General features: G+C 38.9%; 1 protein-coding gene across 5 annotated transcripts in view; it reads left to right on the forward strand.

Moving 5' to 3' along the window:
* The window catches only part of ephb2b (eph receptor B2b), a 169,259-nt gene that overhangs the window by 84,201 nt on the left and 64,358 nt on the right, over nucleotides 1–20,700 (forward strand). For all 5 annotated transcript variants that reach the window (XM_089125335.1, XM_089125336.1, XM_039673889.2 and 2 more), the window contains exons 2-3: nucleotides 9,541–9,620; nucleotides 17,977–18,661. In XM_089125335.1, coding sequence (XP_088981461.1) covers nucleotides 9,543–9,620; nucleotides 17,977–18,661 — 763 coding nt within the window. In that variant the 5' untranslated portion in view covers nucleotides 9,541–9,542. The remainder of the gene's footprint in view (nucleotides 1–9,540; nucleotides 9,621–17,976; nucleotides 18,662–20,700) is intronic.

Consider the following 20,700-nt stretch of genomic DNA (forward strand, 5'->3'; position numbering starts at 1 on the left):
AGCTTTCTTGACTTGCGTGGAGGACTCCTGGGAGTCCCATAACAATGAGAAGATCCCAGCACAGAATTACGCTGACTGTTAGCAGATATTACTGATTGTTTTAAAGGATCTTTTATCTCATAAAACATTTAATAAACCATTGTTTTGGCAGGTTAATGACCAAGCTAAATTGACTTATTAATGCAAACACACATGCAAGGGAAGGGTTTACTCGGTGATGGTTGTTTGGACAACTTATAAAGGGATGTTGTTTGGTTGCAGAACACTCTGATTTGGCCTTTACGATAACCCCCCGCCCATCACGTCACATTCGCAAGCACATAAACAATGTTTATTGTTTGAATTTCGTAAATAAAAGCTGAGAATCTGTCTGTATCAGTGTCCGCTTTGCTTCGAGATTTTTCTCTGCACGAGAAAATGGATGTGTGGCGTGAGAGCGGGTAAAAGTGACAATTGCGTGAGTTTCACAGTGAATTTGTGAGAGTTGGCAGCCCTGCAGATTTAGTTTGTAAGTGTTTTTGGCGGTTGTGCTTGTGGTGCCACGGTCTTGTTCATTTGCCATGTTGTTTGTGAATCTCTATGGCAAATGCTGAGCCCATTCGGAACTATTCCCAGAGGGGAGCGTCGGCGTATGTTGAAGAAAAAAAACGTTTTTCATTCAAACAAGTCGACGTAAACTACACATTTGAGTTAATTGATAAAATCGATTTATCGCCCATCCCTAGAAAGAAGCTCTTGGATGCATCTTTGTGCTCCCTGTTGGGGTTATTCAAAGAGCATGCAACTTGCAACACAAGATAAATCTAAAGAGATTGAGATGCAACTGGAGTACATTATTTTGCCCATGGGTCAACCTGAAGAAGGGTCCCTTGTGTGATTTTTCAAATCCATACTACAATATCTTTATTCTGCTGTCACAATGTACAGTATATTAAGTTGGAATACAATGCACCTCCTGTCATTATTAGTCACTGAGACTAGAACATACATCCCTTGTTCAGAGGGCCCACGCTGTACAAGAAGCCCAGGAGAGGCGTATCCTTACCACGGTGTGTCAGAAGAATGGAATCAGCATGTATTGCAAACCCCCAAACCGCACAGCCGTGACTAATTGGATTCCTCTGTGTTCATGATGCATGCACAATGTACACATTTTTAATCGTCATTGCTTTGGTCTATGGCTTGCGGGGCAGGTGTATAATCCTGGCAATTATCATTTTCATCAAGTTGATGCGTTGTGATGTTTCTAAACCTGTGATGATGATGATGACTTTAACATTCGATTAGAAACATCACAAACGTAATAAATTTATTTCTTACTTTCACATGGCATTGCTTGATGTTATATTTCTCCTACTTTTATTTTGGCCAAAAAAAAGAGAAAAGTTTCATTGTGTAGTTGGCAAAAGTTTTAAAGGGGTGGTAAAATGCCATTTTCAAGATGTAAAATAAATTTCTGGTGTCCTCAGACATGAGTCTGTCCTTAAACAGTTTTATATAGCATGTGAAAGTTGTCACTCTTTGAGGGTTTGCAAAAACACACGGTTTTGTGCCTGGCCCTTTAAATGCAAATGAGCTGCTGCAGAGGGCGAGGTTTCAAGATCTCATGTGTTAGCAGCTGTGATTTCCTCACGCAGACACACTAAAATGACAGAAACTGTTCTCATTTTACTGTTAAAACGGAGTCAGTCAAAGATGGAAGGATTCAAGAAGTGACAACATGTTGAATGCAACAGGACGTCTCTAAATGGTTAGTTGATGAATTTATGTTGCTGATGTGGAGTTAACTATCTTCAATTAGTATATTCTGTCATGTAATTTATAAATCGCTCATATAGGAACTGTTGTGAGATGCTCACAGTCACAAATGTACTCTATACAACTACTCTTCCTCTTCTCAACATGGACTGCTTGTTCCCGGGGACGGGGTTTATGCACATTTTAGGGTTGGTGAAATGTCACTAACCCGGGAGGAATGTTGTGTTGTCCCTACTATTCCCTTTCTTTAAAAGCAGAAATCTTCCTTTGCTTTTAACTTTGAGCATTGTAACTTTGATAATGTTGTTTATGCTCAAACAGCAACATTACACACTAACTAAAGTTAGAAAAGTGAAATCATACTTTACCACCCCTTTAAAAAATTTCAAAAATTAATGAAATTATGCAAATGTAAAATTGAAGTAAACCTTGCACATGTACATTTTTTCACTGTTAATGTAAAAAACGTCTTTTTACGCTTTAATAATTACAATTTAAATTTTATTTTGATTCATTGTGCAGCCCTTTCTAAATCTAAATCTTCCTGCTCACATTATTATATTTATGTAGCCATACTTTAGAATGATTCATTTATGACACTTGATTTACATTGCAGCAGCTGTAATGGTTTTTAAATACGGTGTTCTTTGAAAACCAAAACACATTAGCCCTTAGCATCTCACAAGTTGGCGGCACACCATCTATACTCCTTAACAGCAAAAACATATTTCGAAGCATGGAAAGACCACAGTGCTTAAATGGTTGGCAGGAAGAATAGGATTTTATAATCCAATATGATGTAAGGTCCATCGTCTGTGTTCTGATCTGCTTTGGAATAGCGATCGGTTGGAAAGGCAGTTTGTCTGTCAGCTCTCTCCATCGTGTTGTCAGACACAGCCAATCATCTGAAGCCGGACCCCAACACAAGCGAGAAGGGTTTGAAAAAGGGAAAGAGTGAGTGCAGCTTGCAATTAACATTTCGTGGTCCCTTTGTGAGGCACATTCAAAGTAAATAATTAAGCTTTTCACTGAAGAAACACCAACCCATTTAAACAAACTGCTAAAGAGGTGCTGGGATTGATTTGAGGGACTGGCCTTGAGACAAACACAAATTAGAGAGTGGCCAAGGACATCTCATTTGTTGAGAGAGAGAGAGAGAGAGAGAGGTGGGGTGGGGATGCATTTTTCAATGTGTCTGAGTGGAAGATAAAAAACAATGTGCAGTGTTTTCGCTAATTTCTATTTTGCTAACTCTTTTTTTTTTAACCCTTAGCAGTCTTGAATGATATGCTATTCGGCTATGTAAGGATGGAGAATTACTATAGGATGTCCCATGTTGAACCCTGGGAATTCAGAGCTACATCATTGTGTCAAGCAGTCAGGAACTCTCCGCCGACTGTGTGGTAGCATATTTCACAAGGAACCGCACACTGCCAAAATCAACCAACCGCTTCCTCTTCCTCTGAAACACACTGATACTCTGTGTTGGCTAAGTCCACTTTTATTTCTGCCTTCCCTTCCACATCCCTCAACACTTCTCTACATCATCATCATCATCATCTGACCCCTACATTCAGCATTTAGTAGCGTGACCATAATCCCAGAGCATTCATTAATCAGAGAGAGAGAGAGAGAGAGAGAGAGAGAAAGAGAGAGAGAGAGAGAGAGCTCGGTGGATATATCTAAAGTATAACAGATTTTGTTGTGGTCCTCACAAGCCCCTAAAGTAATGCTGGTGGGGTTTGGGTATCTGCCACCTTCCCGGATTAAACCCTTACTCTCCAAGCACGTTCTGGGTGCCGTATGCTCTGGCATACGGACTCAATTACCATACAAAGCCATTCTGTAATGTGGCGGTACAGTGCACTCCACCCAATTGACCCTCGTTGTACTGAAAGATTTCTGGACGACTAGGGGCACATCAGAGCTGCGGCGCAGTCTTCACTCATCGTTCCAACCACACGGGCCTCTACCCTTCAATGTGACATATGAACGTCATTATCACGTACGCATGCAGATAAAATGGTTTCTCCGGACCCTTCGGTAAATTGCAGCAGGATCCGAGTGTTACATCGATCCTGCATTAATTACCTCTTCTGTGGTTTCTTCCTCTTCGTATATGTAAAAGTATTTGCCTGAGCTGAATAGCAGCAGCAGCAATGTGGTTATCGCTCAGATCGCCCTAGATACCTGTTTCGATTTTAATGTATTCCCACGCCAACTAGCTTTAATTTTTGAGGTGTGTCTCAGAGAGAACAGAGTGAGTTTACATGCCTGAGAGGAACAAATGGCTGCATAGTAGAGATGACTTCTCTAATCTGTGCTGGAGCATGTGCCTGGAGCGTACAGGACTGCTGCTTTTAATGATGAAACATATTGGTATCAAAGGGTTTGCAAACCTTACACAGTATTTCTCTTTTTCATAACAGACTGACAGGGGGTGATGTTATTCTTAATCATGGTGCAATGGGCTAATCTTAATCATTAGTTGTTATTTTGTGTCCTTACAGGAAAACAAGGTGCACTGGGAAAACGGTATGGTATTCGTGTTCAAAGTGCTTCGTAACACTGGGGTGGTTCTTTTTCAGAAAGACTGCCACTTCAGTTTAGCGTTTATTGTTGTTTTTGCAGTTAAAAAGACAGTTGTCAATTCTGGCCATTCAATCGTTATTTTAATAATTTCTTTATTTTAATTTAATTAATTGATCACTTAGGGTTATCTACTGTAACTTAACTATTTGTGGCTTTTGTTTAGAATATTCCCTGAACTTTATGCATTTTGCACACATTTGTTCTGCATCTTTTGATACTAAGTTTTGTATTTTTATTTATTAGAAAGGTAGACTCTGTTATAATTTAATTCTGTTGATTAATTGTTGATTATATTAATGTTGCACTGTAGGCGTAGGCTACTTCGAACGTGCTCGCACAGGCAATTTAGCCGATTTAATTTCAAATCCTGCAAATCCTTTCTGCAGTGAGGCCTTTTTGCAGTTGTTTATGTAGTTTCATTGATCCAAAATGGTTTTATACATTTTTTTCGATAGCTCTGTGTGATGTTCTGTACTTCGCAGTTTAAATTGTTAAAGCCCTGCACCTCCACCACCCCCACACACGTTTCGACTATATTCGTCGACTATAGACAAGACTTGACGAATCTGATTTGACTATGAAAATCCTTATTGGGGACACCTCTAGTGATGGCAGCCCTAAACAAATTGAGCCTTGTCCTGAAGTGCTACCAGTGCTTCTACATGCTAGTTGTGAGTCACTGATGTGATTTTTGGCCTATGCTATTTGGAAGCCAGTAATCGTCTGAAGCGCCGCCATGCTCTACCCAAGGGCGAGGGGAGCTTTGTTGGGCATTAGCTGCCAAAACATTTCAGTCAGTCTCTCCACATACACTTCTGCACGTTTTAGAATAATGATACCATAGTCTTCTGTCATAGCTAGCCCACCCACTTAATTGAGTTTGAGTCAGCTAAGCCGGTTTCTCCGGAAGCATCCTCCGGAGAGTATATAAAATCAGCCGCAGACTTACATAGGTATCGGAGATATTAGGGATTCCTTAGGAAATGGAATTATCATCCGAAGACTTTCCATTTATCATTCCAAGTTGACATTTCTTGATGCAGATTTGGAAACAGGCCTAGATTCAAGGTCACTTACCGTATATCTATGACTGAGTGTAGTGGCTACAGTCCTGTGCCTGTGCAACAAGAGAGTGTGTGTGGCATTCTGTGGTCTACAGCTCAAACCCTAATCACCTCCCCAAATAAACAGACCCTCCTATTAATGATCCGCGTAGCCATTTTACACAACAGCGTTCCCCAAATAACTTTCTGTGTCCTTTTTAAAAGAAGCAATTTTAACAGGTGCCACTTTCTGGCTCAGGAGCATAGCTGCTGACCAATCAATTTCCCCAACGGTAATCCCTGGTCTGAAAGGATCCTGTTTCCTATCAATTAACGTGGACTGGTGTTCAGAGGCTCCTTTTGTTTACAGCCTTGCAATGAACAGCTGGCCTTTCTAACCTTCAGATGAAATGGCATGGCACCCTAAATCCCAGCGAAATCAAGGGCTGGGTTATCAATACTTGTGGCCTGATTTAGATTCAGATTTCAAAATTGATTAGTTTGCAATTAATTTGGGTAGATTTCACCTATTTATTTAACAAACATAATAATCAAAATCTAAAATAAGCTTTTATTTAATTAGTAAAATTATTATAAAGTTATGAACACTTCGGTTATAAACTACTATATGCAAAACCGCAAAATCTCTGTTTTCATCAATATCTATGCATCTTCTATATCTGTATCATCTCTGCCTTTACTGTGTTTGAATATATTAGATAGGTTCAGTGAGTTCAGTGAATTCGTCAGAAAGATTCAAATGATAGGGCTTAACTTCTCTAAACTCAGGTAAAATGCGAGTAATATTAGTGTAAAGCATAAGCATGTCTTGAACTTCATTATTCTATGAGAAGGTATTTTACTAGGCGGTTCGAAAACCCCATATTCACATTGGGAAAATTCATAAAAATCAGTCCTGTTCAAAAGCTTAAACTCATGTGTCCTCCCGAGTCTTAAAATGGTGTCTGTGCTGAACCTTCCAATGACTCGGGGCTTATTCATAGGCCCTGGTTGGAATGTGTTGTCACCTCCAGACGTGGTGTGAGCATAAACACATTCAATCCTCATGGTGCCACATCCACTACTCTCTTCAAAAAGTCCATGAGAGAGCCCCGTGGAGCTGAGAGACCCCTCTGGTTTACCTCGTCACAGAGGATGAAGAGCTGGAAGCAAGTCGTAGCAGTGAAGTACGGCCATAACTGCGGGGAGTCGTAAATCTCTAGCTTGGCTCTGCGTACGCATGAGGCCTCTGTTTGGGGGGTTATCCATCGTACGGTACAGGACAGGCAGTGCATCACTCTTCCAGACTGCAAAAAGCAGTAGGCCTATAGCTTATAAAGCACAGGAGCTTATGAAAGGGAAAGAATGTTTACCTCACCGCTAGTCAATGCACTCATGGTGCTTTATAAAGGACCACATGCCCACAAGTACTCGGCATGAGGTTAGAAAATTCACTTTGCCACTTTTTCAATTCTATTGTTTATTATGGCCTATAATTGCATTTTGATTTCACCCCTGTGTACCAACTGAAAGCAGATCTTCATTTTAGACTGCTATGAATGGACATCCAGAGTAAGTTTCATGAGTCTGGGACTGGGTATACATTTTAGGCTTAGTGATAATCATGTAATTTTGCTTAAATTTGTGTGCCTTAGAGATGGAATATGTCCTTTTTCAAATAAATTGGACCCACATGCAGTTTTTTTTCATTGAATGCTTTTGGTTTTTCCTGGAATATAATTCAGGGAATCTGGAGTATAGAGACATGCCCGAAAGGCTGCGTTCCTCTGCACAGCCCCAAACAGTACACTTACTGTTTTCCTTCAAAATCGTTGTCCTTTTAAAGGCCCGTCTTAATTGCAACCAGCGTTCGAAAGCACATTTAAAATGATCAAATAGCCTAATGCAAGATTAATGAAAATTCTGTAAATGAATAAGTATTTCCAATAGCTAAGACTGGTAATTAGTTGGCCTCAAGCTGAGGCTCTGAAAGACGTTTTGTACTCTGATGCTTGTAAAAGGAAGTCAAAACAGCTGCATTTTACTGTGATAAAACACAAACTTCCTCTATTTCCCTTCAAAAGTCTAACAACTTAGTCTTACTCTAATTACTAGAGGAAATTAATTAAGCCATCAATGCGATAACATGGAATATTCACATGGGATGACTGAGGGCCAATCTGAACTGAGAACTATCATCCCTGCGCCTCTGAGGACCCCAGACGGCAAAATGTGTTCTCTTTGACCCCAATTACTTGAGATGTTCTTTAACACCAACTAATCAGTAGAAGTAGAGTAACTGGCCTCCAGTTACTAGATTTTTTTTTTCTGTCTGACTCCAACCTTAGCAGTCTCAGCACAGAATGAGTGGGTGAAAGGCTGGCTAATCTTGTTACTTGAAGGTCTGAGCTGATGTTGAACAGCTGGAGTAATTGAAATAATTGTTATTAGATTGATTTCTACTCAACCAAATGGTCATCTTTCATCTGATTATAATTCATCCTCTTTCAGTGGCACTCAAATCTGCGGTTTCTGTACTATGAAGCCATGCATACAATGCTTGTCCCTTTACAAACTGTATAATATCAAAGTTTTATCTAGGGAAGAAGAATGCACATTAATTTTTGATGCAAATGTACACAGAGGGGCTATTTATGGAGCTTTTTGAGTGATAACTGATTTAAAAGCCATTGCTGAATATTGATGAGGCACCTGTTTAGTGATTTTTCTTTTCTTTTTTTCTTTTGCTGTCACCATTATTAGATTTATATTTAGAAATGTGGGATTTAGCATCAACGGCAAGCACAGTTTACAAACTTTTTAATCGGAGGCAGCAGAATCATATTTTAGTCACAATATTTGAAAAACTCAACTACAATATATTTTAAATTAGCTTTCATATTATCAAGCAGTATGAGCAATGAATGTTTTTGGCATGGAAATAGTCTTTTCAAGTGATTTCAAAAAATGTTAATTCCTCGATTAAATTTGAGTAATAAAATCTTCGATTGAAATTTACTGAAAAACACTGTGATTCAATTAAATAAATAAATGCCCTGCAGGTTTAATATTTGTGTAGTTTACGTGCAAGTGAGAGCAGCTCCGTTCACAGTAAACGCTGCTCCACATAAACTTTTATCATTTACATGTGTGGTGGAGCATCTCAAACTCCATCTCTGCATATGCTGTGAGTTTGAGATGTTTACAACATTCATCTGTGAACGCGATGTGTGCCATTTCATCAGATTTTAATGTAAATCATTTGTAAACCTACACCAACCCAGGAGAATACATTAATAACTTTCTAAATATGCGAACTGTTCAAGTTTTAACCAAAATAATCGTTAGTGACATCCCCTAGTAGTACTGTGAGAAAAGAAGTCAATCCGAACACAAATTTTTGCTATGGCTAGAACAATGCAAAATGCATGTTTTGGATATGTATGCACACATTTGCCTGCAAAGGGATTGTAAGGTCTGTAAAAAAATTGCCATTCTCAATATCAATATGCTGCCATGTCGTTAATAAAATATCTCTGGTGGTTATCTCATCGTTGTCCAACTGCTTGCCTACATCCTGTATGTAACCTCTGCAGTGGTGGAGCCTGAAAGTGTGTTGTTCACACAGCAGGGAAGCAGAACCCACTGTTTCCTGGCCACTTTCTGATTTTACAGCATTTTTCATCTTTACTACTGGAGACAGCTGTAATACCGAAACAGATTTCAGGCTGATTCGTGTCAAACGTGTTGATAGTATTTTATGGAGCAGTTGGTTAAGTGGTATCACAAGCCTCTATAAATGTCTGGATAAAGAATGATGTTAATGCATGGAAATATATGAAATATTCATAGGTTTTTATTCATCCCCAGCATTTCCTTAAGCAAAGACTGAGGATAAAAAGCAAACTCTCCATATTGGTGTTAACGTCAGAGTCTTTTTTCTTCTGGGTTTATTTGTAATTTAGGGACCTCTTGGAATTATCCAAGACAACATTAGCAATTTCCTTCACTCTGTTTATTAAAGATAAATGATAGATTGCTAGAAGCTGAGGGTGATATATATATATATGTATATGAACTCACAGACATTGAACATTAAGGATGACCTGGATGTGTAACCTTTTTATGTTTCCTCCTACTTCCACAGAAATGTTGATGGATTCCACCACAGCGACCGCAGAGCTTGGCTGGACAGTATATCCGGTGTCGGGGACAAGTGACAATAGTGTAAGTTTTCTTAACGTGTCTATTTTAACAAATTATTTTTTATTGCACACCATTTCCTGAGGTTACATGAAATGATCAATTAATCATACTACTCTAATGATTATGACAGAAACTGGATGTGAATCCTTACCATGTAGTGCCACAAAGACTGGGTTTCATTCATGTTGGCTCATGCCAATTCAGTGCCCACTGGTCAGGGAGTATTTAATCGTCTCCTCACCCACACCAAGATCTATGTTCTTCCGAACAGATCAGGGGAAGAAAAATATATTCCTGAGTAATTTGCTGGTGTATTTCTAAAAAACCACTCCCTATTTTATGCAATTATTTATGCTTCTGTGTCTGTTTGGGAGGATGGTTTAAATTATAGCATTCCATGCGTCTGGAAGCAGTAAAATAAAAATGGAAAACTGAGAGAGACAGAAAGACTAAAAAATGGAGGAAGAAAAGAGGATAGAAGGCTGACTATGTGGCTGAGCAACTTCAAAGTTCTATAGAAATCATTTTGCTCACCATCTTCTCTTCGAACCTGAGGGCACACAGCTTCCCCCACCCCGTACTGATTAGAGCAATCAATATAAAAGAACAAAGAGGTCTGGTGTCTTCGGATCTGAGGTTCTGGATTCAATCTGCACCGAATAAGATTCACCTCTCCTTTTCCTCTGTAACAAAAGAAACGGAATTACACATGCTTTGCGTCATCACATCTTTTTCATTTTTGCAACTCCGAAGAATTAACAAAACATTTCAATACCACAGCTAAAGTGTCAAATTAAATATCGCATGGTTCAAATGCAAAACTTATTTGCTGTTCTGACACATTCAGAAATTATAGAATAGATCTCCAAAATGGCCCCAGCGTCTCAGAGGAAATAGATTCTTCAGCAAGGAATGCTAGTGATTGTTCCAACTTTCCCTCAGATTCATTTTTCTTTTGGTTTCTGCTGTCTGACACACCACATATTTTCAAAGAGCATATACATTTTCTTAAAAGAAACAAGATATAGAGAATAGTGTCTACCAAGGCATTGAACACTTTGACTTGAGTTAGGGCATGGCGGTTCCCCGCAGCAGCACTAAACAGGTGGGATTCTGTAAACCTTATAGAGAAAAAGGCTTTAAGTTATTGTCGTACACCCCTGCAGAGCCTTGTGGGCTTAACTAAAGTATCAGTGTCAGTCAAAATATAGAGCACTCCATCAACAGTTGGCCTACATGCCACTGAATAGCTTTGCAAAACAAACCCCTGTTGCCAAACTGTCAAGGAGAAAAAATCCAGATGTGGTTTGTTCATTCACTCATTCATTCATTCTTTCATTCATTCATTATTCTAAACCCCTTGATGGTTTGTGCAGGTGGAAAATACTCTATTGAACAGTGTAATTATGGAAGTTAACACCTACATTAAAGAAAGATTTATGGTAACCCTTTATCACAGCCAGGTGTGAGGAGCACATACTTCATACAGCAGCACATGCTTTCTGTTATTATTTTGGACTGTAGTTATTACTCCACATGTCTGTATAGTTACGTGTTTGGAACTGCACATCAGCTTTTTTTTTAAATTGTATGGTATAATTTCAGATGTCTTTTAATAATTTAAAGACTTTATTGAAATCAAAGGTGGAATTTTCTTGCTTTAAATTTGGTCTGTTACATTTTTGTCCGTCTACGTAACTGTAAAGTGGCGTGCAACCCCTGATTTGAGCAGCTACACATGCAGAATCAGACACTTTCTTTACGATAACACTGTTCACTCTAAAAACAAAGTAAGTGGTAGAGAAAATGTCAAGTTGGAAAGCATTTTCAGTAAGCAGCACTATGTGAACCACTTGATTCATTTTGTTTAAATCAACAAAAAGCTTAAAGTTGTTTCAGCTTTTTCAAGGGCACTTTATAAATGGTTGTTTTATCGGATAAAAAAACAATTTCCTCTTATGCCCCTCTGGGAGCATTTTATCTAATGTAAACATTTTATTTCAGGATGACTTATTTTTTAATTTATAACAGAAATGGTGTGTGCAGTTTGTACACATCCTCATGAGGCTGAAAATTAAGTCATTACCAGCTTAGTTACAGAACGGCGTTGCAGGAGATATTACAATGTGTGTAAATGCATGTTCAAACCCAGTTTTGGTCATGCATCTAGACTCATTGCTTACTGATGCAGAACATGAAAATAAGCTAGTACATTTGTGTAACTAATCGGTGTGATAGTGTGGCCCTCACTTGACTGCCTCAAGGTCCAGATCTAACACTGCTATTAATCATCTGTGACTTTATTTGCATGCTCATGAACTGCTTCTGTCTGTTTTGCGAGGAATAATGAACAGTGAAATGAAATTTGATGCTGTAAAGGGGAACATGCTCACAAATGTCCTCTGTTAAAGGCAGTGGTGTAGTCTATGTGAAACGCAGGCATACGCCGTATACCCACTAGAAAATGTCAAGGATTTCCGTATGCCCACTAGGAAATGTCAAAGATCTCTGTATACCCACTTTAAAAAGTGTAAGTATTCGTAACAACATCGTTTTGTGAAAGAACTTTCATTCATAAATTCACCGCCCGCCATGACGTCTGTGTTTGCGCAGCGACACGGATCGAATCGCAGAATCCAGCAACAAATGTAACTTAGCATTTATGCATTTGGCAGACGCTTTTCTCCAAAGCGACTAACATTGCAAAATTCAAGGTATACATTTACATTCTTATCAGTTCTTGCTTTCACTGGGAATCGAACACATGCCTTTGGCATTGCAAGCGCCAACGCTCTGTCAACACTCTCTACTGTTTGAGCTCATGTAAAGCGGAACATCACGCAATTTGGCCTTTTTTGAACGAATAAGTTAAAAGTAATGATACAATGAATCAAATCTCAATATGTAGCCTACTAAGCATCTATGAATATTAAAGCTCAAAAGACTGCTATTGAAATAAACTCTGAATGTTCTGCGTGTTTCTGTGAATGAGCGCTCAACGTGTGCTCTACTACACTGCGACACTTGTGGTGTATTCAACGTCTATGAGGACATGCACGCATTTGCACTTCATTGCAGAGCTTTTATAAGAGTCACTTCACAAGAATTTTACCATTTAATTTGATAAAACTATCGTCATTCATTCGTATCATATACACACTCACAATGTTTAAAGTCTTCATGACAACCTGTCAAAATCACAGTTTTGTATAACTCGAAGAATATATAACAGAAATATATTACTATTGTATAGTAGAGTATACTTCAAGTAGGCCTAATAATAATACAAATAATAGAAATAATAATAGTTTATTAAAACACACAGAAGCTCAAATGTCTTTAATTTACAGCCCACCAAAATAAAAGTTTGTAGAGATAAATAAAGTAACTCGAGGGAATTATGAAAAAATTGAATAGTAAGATGTACTTTTTAAAAAGTAATAATAATCAAATCTATTAAAACATAATTTTAAAGGAATATCTCACAAGTTTGTTATTTTTTTTTTTTTTTGAAAATGGGTGGTGGCGGTGGGCGGGGCGTCTTTTCTTTTGTGAAAGACGACAGATATTTAGAAAATCAAAACAAAAAAACGTATTCTCCAATGACAGTCAATGGGGCGGTTTCCTTTTTTTTTAAATTTAAGTAGTTTCCGAATTTCTGATTGGCATGACATGAGCTAGATTAAGTCATCAAGAAACAGATGTTTCAACCAACACAAACCTATCAGAACCACCTTAAATAATTTGGTTCAGGAAATGTCCTGAAATCAGTTCTAATGTGGATCGGTCTAAAACTGGGTATTATTTTGGGGTTCCACCATCAGGGAATCATGCGTGGTCACGTCAAGATTGAAACAAGCCGCCCTTCGGCAGCGTAACTCTTTTGTCATGTCCTTGATTCTTATGAGTTATGTAAACATGATCCACATGGATATAGATAGACACAAGGGTTAAAGAAGCAATAGGAAGCTTGTTTGTCTTACTTCACATGTTGTGCATTACCAGTGGATGGAGGTAATTGAAGCTGACTGCCAAAGACGGCTCAGTTTGTAGGTCGCCTCATTTTTTTCAATCACTTTCTGTCCCTTTGTCAATCTTTCTAATGGTGGGTAGTTCAGTATCTCGCTTAGGGTTGTAATCCCACTGCACTTCCACTGAAATATCCGGATGTCATTTGTCCCACACGTCCCCTCAGGACAAATGTCTCAATGTGACTCTATCTGTCAGATTTCCCACAACTGCAAATTGGGAAACTTTCCCTCAGGAGCTGTTATACAGGCTCCCTTCCGTCCCTCTGCGTGAATGATTTATTTATGCAGATTTAGGATGTGTTTCTTTGAGTCCAAAGAGCGCTTTGCATTGAGATGTGGAGTCGGCATATTTCACGGGACTCATCAGTCGACTTTACAAATGCTTGAATACAAATGACAGCCCTGGGAGAGCTTTAATTGTTGGCTTCATGTAAACTTCATAAGGTTCTGACAGTTTATTTGTAAAAGATGCAGAAGTCCAAATAAAAGTTCAGAGCCGTGTCATAGTGGAACAATTAATATAGCACAAAAGTTTGATCGCGGCCAACTTCTGCATCCCCTGGAGCGAGCCTTTTTCATAATTCAGCACAAGCGTGCGGCTCCGTTCTAGCGGGGAGAGCCTCTGTCTGGGAGACTTATAGATTTCAGCTCGGCTGTGAACTTTCCTTCGTCTTGGGTGGCAGGGGAGTTATCGTTTCTAAATTTCTGTCCACAAGAACAGTGTGCCATTTATCACAGAGATCCTTTTCCCAGTGCAAGTTACAAGTTTAATTCAGTTCAATTGTAACTTCCAGGGTTTTTTTTGTGTGTGATTTATTGAAATTAGATACTTTTCTATGCCGAAGACACTGTTTACACAAGATTAGTCATATAGCTAAAACATTCCGTTTGCCAAAGTATTATCATCATTAAGGATGTTCACTGAGGACACATTTTTGCATCCAAAAACAGCAAGACAGAACTGTTTTAATTTAATTAATGCTCAAGCTCTTGGTTCTTACCTAGAATTTGTGAATTTTATGGGATAATGTATGTCACTGTTTATTATTTAGTATAGGTTTGTGCACCATTCAGAATTAAATTTATAATGCACTTTAAAGTCAAATTTAAATCCTGAATTTACATTTAAATGTAATGAAGTAGAATTCAAATTATTTTGTACAGTATAACTGCAATTTTTACTTGAAAAGCAAACTTTGTAAACACAAATTTTTAAGGTCTTTTGATTGTTCAAATCCTTAACCTTGACTACAATAGTGATGCTTTGCTTAACATAACACAGCCTGCAATGTCTTGTTGAACCATTATAGGACAGTAGTTTGAGAGAAGAACACAGAACATAGTTAGTAGCTCTCGTCATGATTGAAAGACTACAGATCAGGACGATGTGGGACCAATAAATACCAGGTTTTGTTCTCATTCAGTGGACTGAATCTCTGAGTTCTACCCTAGCAGTCTCTGTAATGGTCCTTTTTATTTTTGCTTGTGACCCTCAAAGCTTAGCTCGAGCCCTTAGACCTAATGGCGGCATAATTTTATATGTGCGTGCCAGTATAGGAACACAAGCCAGTGGTGCACCACAGCTGAAGTGCCCCAGACTCTGACCTCTTAACCAGAGGCCAGCCAGCCTATTCTTGTGGGCCTTAACACTTTTTGATAAAGGCCCTGATACGCTTATGAGAGCGGTATATTACCCATAGATTCAGGAGGAAGCAGTTGACCCATAGATTTAGTAAGCATGATTCTCTCGGTCTAAGTCTATAACTTAAATAGTTTAGTACATATTTTACGTTAAATAACTGTTGACTATTCAAAAAAGAGTAGTATCTAAATATTATTCAGCACTTAAAAAATATTCAGTATAATATATATATATATATATATATAACACTAATTAAATCAATAATTGTAATCAATAATTGTATTTATTAATAGTTAATTAATAAATAATTAAAATAGTTTAAATATAGTTAATAATAGTTATTATTAATAGTTAAAATATATAACATTTTAATTTGTATTTAGTTTTTTTAAACAATAAAGGTTAAAAAGACTGCTTATATATTACATACAAAATATTACAAAAAAAATCCACATTTAATGAATCCATCTTAAACACATGGTCTCCCATTAGCCACACTCCCACTGAAAGTCCAGGATAAAACCTATGGAAATGAAGATGTTTCTTCTAATTTCACACTCAGTGCTTGATCGCTTGGCTCTTATTATGTCTCATTTGGTTCTCCTCTTTGCCTCTGATGAAAGAGTGTCAGGGAAGCCGAGACAGCACAAAGGGAGGCTTTCCATTTAAAGGCTGTTTGTTTGGACCATCACGAGATATGCGCTTACTCAGTCTCTCATTAGCAACATTGGTTTTATATAAATTCTTTCTAATTTGATTAGTCAGAGTGACAGACTACAAACAAGAGGATGCTACACACTGTCTTCTCATGTTTAACTACCCTTCATTCTCACCCCTTTCTGGTTCATGGAAGAATGTGTCATCCTCAAGAAAGTGGCAAGGTCAATGGCTGCCAGTGACCCAAAACACATCTGGTTGCTTGAAAGGAATGAGCTGAAGTGATGAAAAACACACATACACACACAAGTGCAAGTGGTAATGACCACAATCCCATCCAGAATCACTTAAGTTCATCTCAACCGAATATGGGAACATGGGAATAAAGAACAAAAGCTGCAAGGAATGAATGCTGTTTTAATTAGTGCAAGATCATTTGATTGAATGGAGGTCTTGGACAGGCTTGACTTTCTCCCCCAGTCTGTCAAAACTCTGTCAAAATCCTTGTTAAGCAGCAAACTAATTTGGAAAATTATGTCAACTGTTAAGTGAAGAGTATAACACTCAAGGGGAGGGTGATTTGGGTGATCGCTTGCTGGTCTTTGAGGCTGTGGTGCGAAAAATGTTTTTTAAGGTGAAGAAAAGGGCTTTCTCTCTTGGACTAGGTCAAGACTTCTGTGGCTGGTATTTGAGTTGTTTAGTGCTGGAAGCCTGTGGCTTGATTGCAGGCAAGTTGGCTGAAAACCACAATGGAGTCATCTGGAGTCACTTTAGGCCGAGCAGTGAAGTCCCTGGTGCGTGTTCCCTTCATGCTTTAGTCTGAGCAATATATACTTGTAAATTTTACAGCAAGTCTCTTTCACTCTATCAAATGCTTTCCGTATAATTTGATTATCTTAGGTTTGTAATGTTCAATGGGATGGATTATTTTGATGTGTTTTTGTGAGATGTCACACTAATGATCTGTAGGTCAAATGAAGGTAAATATTCTGCTTTTCTTTTAGGTTCTGTTCATTTCGTTAAATTTCTCTTTCCTTTTTTTGTCTTGTCCCGTCTCTAATTAAAGGGATAGGTTACACACACACACACACACACACACAAAATATAATTCTGTGATAATTTACTCACTTTCATGTCACCTGCATGATTTTTTTCTATTTTGGAAAATAAGTTATTTTTAGTTATTTACTTATTTTTTTAATCCATACCATAAGAACTTTTGAATAAATTAACGCTCCCTTTTTTGGTTTTGTTGGTTTTGCTGTTGAGTCAGCATGTTTGTTTAATTTCACCAAACTATACTCAGTTGTTTTCTTGTTGTGAGGGAAACAATTTAATAATGATAATGCTGGCTCCATTTTTAAGCTGCCTGAGGGCAGAAAAGAGGCAGCAGAGAAGAAAAAAAAAGAAATAGATTATGTAAACATCAAAGTGTATCACCTTTTCTTTGTCTCCGCCTGAGCTATATTAATTGCACATATTTTTAAACAGTGCGAGAAATTGAGAGTGAGTGAGAGAGACAAAAATAAATAGAGACCAGAATCGCTTGGCACTGCAATATGGGGGTCTACAGGAAACCCAAGCCAGTGCCAGTCCTCTCTATGCCTATAGTGCCAGGGCCTGTTGGCAGTCTAGCTGGAGAATTTTGCTCTCTTTCCCACCTTATTCCTCCTGTGCTCAGTAATCTGGCCCATGCATATGGGGAAAGCTGCTAAAAATGGTTCAAGTGCTCGTAAAGTCCTCCAGATATTTGATGCAGAGATTCAAATGTGTATATAACTTGATTGTTTCTGCTGTCAGATCATTGTTTAAATTTAGCTAGATCTATGAGAAGGGACTGACTATTTGTTTTACCTGGCATTTTTGTCACAGGAGCACATATTTAAGAATTCATACCAATAAATGTATATATGGCTAAAATATGGTAGTAAATAAAGCATTTTTTCCCATTCCCATCCCATTTCTGCTTGTCTAGAGATAAAAACAAACAAACAAACTTGGATGTAAATCAAATCTGTAAACCTTTGCTTTCTCATTTTCTTTGCAGTGGGAAGAAGTGAGTGGCTACGATGAGAATATGAACACCATTCGTACCTATCAAGTGTGTAACGTCTTTGTCGCCAACCAAAATAACTGGGTGCGCACCAAGTACATCCGCCGAAGAGGTGCTCAACGCATTCATGTGGAGATGAAGTTCTCAGTACGAGACTGCAGCAGCATCCCAAGAGTCCCTGGTTCGTGCAAGGAAACTTTCAACCTCTACTACTATGAATCAGACTCCGACACGGCCACCAAAGTCTTTCCCCCATGGATGGAAAACCCTTGGATCAAGGTGGATACCATTGCGGCCGATGAGAGCTTCTCGCAAGTAGACCTGGGCGGACGGGTGATGAAGATTAATACAGAGGTTCGCAGTTTCGGCCCCGTCTCCCGTAACGGTTTCTACTTAGCCTTCCAGGACTATGGCGGGTGCATGTCGCTTATCGCCGTGCGAGTGTTCTACCGGAAATGCCCTCGCGCCATCCGCAATGGAGCGATATTTCAGGAGACGCTGTCGGGAGCAGAGAGCACCTCACTTGTGGCGGCGAGGGGAGTGTGCGTCCCTAATGCCGAGGAGGTCGACGTTCCCATTAAACTCTACTGTAATGGAGATGGAGAGTGGATGGTCCCTATTGGCCGCTGTATGTGTAAAGCAGGGCACGAGGCTGTGGAGAATGGAACTGTTTGCAGAGGTAAGCATGCTTTTCTGCTCATGTGTAATGGTCTTGTCATGTTGCACAAAACTCTTTTCATTTTTTGGTCACAGCTGCTACTGACCCTAAAAAGAAGAAAAGTATGTGTTTGCTTGTCTGTGTGTTCTGGTTATCTGTCGTCTTTTTTAGTTATTTTTTCTCATAAGCTGCAAAAAACTTGCATCCTTAAAATATTATACATTTTCTTAAAACAAAATTGCAGTATATTTTAAGGCTTGTTTTTAGAGACTATATTTTGGCAACACCCCATTGGCAACATTTTTGTTTTGTTTTAAGCGTAACTAACAAAATATTGGCTTTATGCCATAGCAAATGCTATAAGAAAAACAAATGACAACATTTGAATTTTTATATAAATATATACATTATATGAGTCTCACACCAAGGACGATAACTACAATGATAAAGATATAGTTTTAAAAATAGTTCTAAATGTAAAAGAATAGCATACCACAACTATAACATTTTTTTCCAGCTGATGAATGATAAAAACATTGACAGCCAATCAGAATCCATCTGTTTTAAAGAGCTCGAGCATTTAAAGAGGTAGACAACATAACAACAGCCCTTGCTTATAATAAACGAAACAAAAGTGTGTGTTGGTGTGGATGGGAACATAGTAATCATTATAGTCATCTTTATAATTATCGTTCTTGGTGAGACTGGGCCTTTTAATTTGCACCATTATGCTTTGTTAAATTAATCATATTTTAACGATGTTCAGATGTTTGTATTGTCTTTTTTTGTGTGTGTAAATGACCTACAAGCTACAGCATGTGTTTCCTACCAAGCTGAGGCTCTAGAAATGGCCTGCTGTTGATGTTGTGGTTTCACTGTGATATCCCAGGCAACTCAAACATGTTGATGTGGGTAGCATGGCTGTTTTTTTCCCTCTTTCACAGTATCCCTGTGCAGCATCAATGTAAACTGGCCCTTTCACAGCGTGTGAGCGTATTGATCGTTTCTTATCCAAACCCCAGTGCTCCTCTCCTTCAGCCTACCTCACCTGTAATTCAACTCACTCTACAGTGGGAGCTCTCGTTTCGCCCGACGGCGGGCCCTGTTCCCACGGCAACGACAGCCTTCAGACAGGCTCCACGCTGACACAGACGACACAATAAAACGCCCACCTGTGTTTCAGACCCCCCCCCCCCCCCTCTACTCGCACAGACAGACACACACATACTCGCTCAGCCTCTTCACGAGCCTGGCTGTAATTACCACCCCAGCTCCCTGTCTAGTCCAGGATGAGCTGTGATGATAGCCGCTCATTGCAGGCACTAGCAGGGCGGCGCTCTGCCGATATGCATTCAATGACAGTTAATGAGTACGGTCACAATCCTTGCACAGGAGCACCTGCCAATAAATCATCTAGCAGTCTACTTTAAAGGGTTAGTTCACCCAAAAATGAAAATTAAGTCATTAATTACTCACCCCCATGCTGTACCAACCCCGTAAGACCTTCGTTCGTCTTCGGAACACAAAGGAAGATATTTTTTATTAAATTTGAGAGCTGTATAACTACCACATTGGCTCCTAAGGGACTGCCTCTTGACGGCCCAAAAAGTCAATGAAGAAAATGTTTAAATATCCCAAGTGAATACCGTGGCTCAACTATATGTTTATCAAGCGACGCGAATACTTTTTGTGCGAAAAAACAAACAAAAATAACGAGTTTATTCGACTATTTTTTTCTTCCTTGTAGGCCAGAACGAGACTTCCTTATAGATTTCCACGACGCATGCGCGAGATTTGCGATCTGCGTACACAGCTTACACTACTTCAGATCGCAATTCTCGCGCATGCGTCGTGGAAATCTATAAGGAAGTCTCGTTCTGGCCTACAAGGAAGAAAAAAATAGTCGAATAAACTCGTTATTTTTGTTTGTTTTTTCGCACAAAAAGTATTCGCGTCGCTTGGTAAACATATAGTTGAGCCACGGTAGTCACTTGGGATATTTAAACATTTTCTTCATTGACTTTTTGGGCCGTCAAGAAGCAGTCCCTTAGGAGCCAATG

This window comes from Pimephales promelas, chromosome 21, assembly GCF_988280905.1.
Source record: "Pimephales promelas chromosome 21, fPimPro1.hap1.1, whole genome shotgun sequence".
Taxonomy (NCBI): Eukaryota; Metazoa; Chordata; class Actinopteri; order Cypriniformes; family Leuciscidae; genus Pimephales; species Pimephales promelas.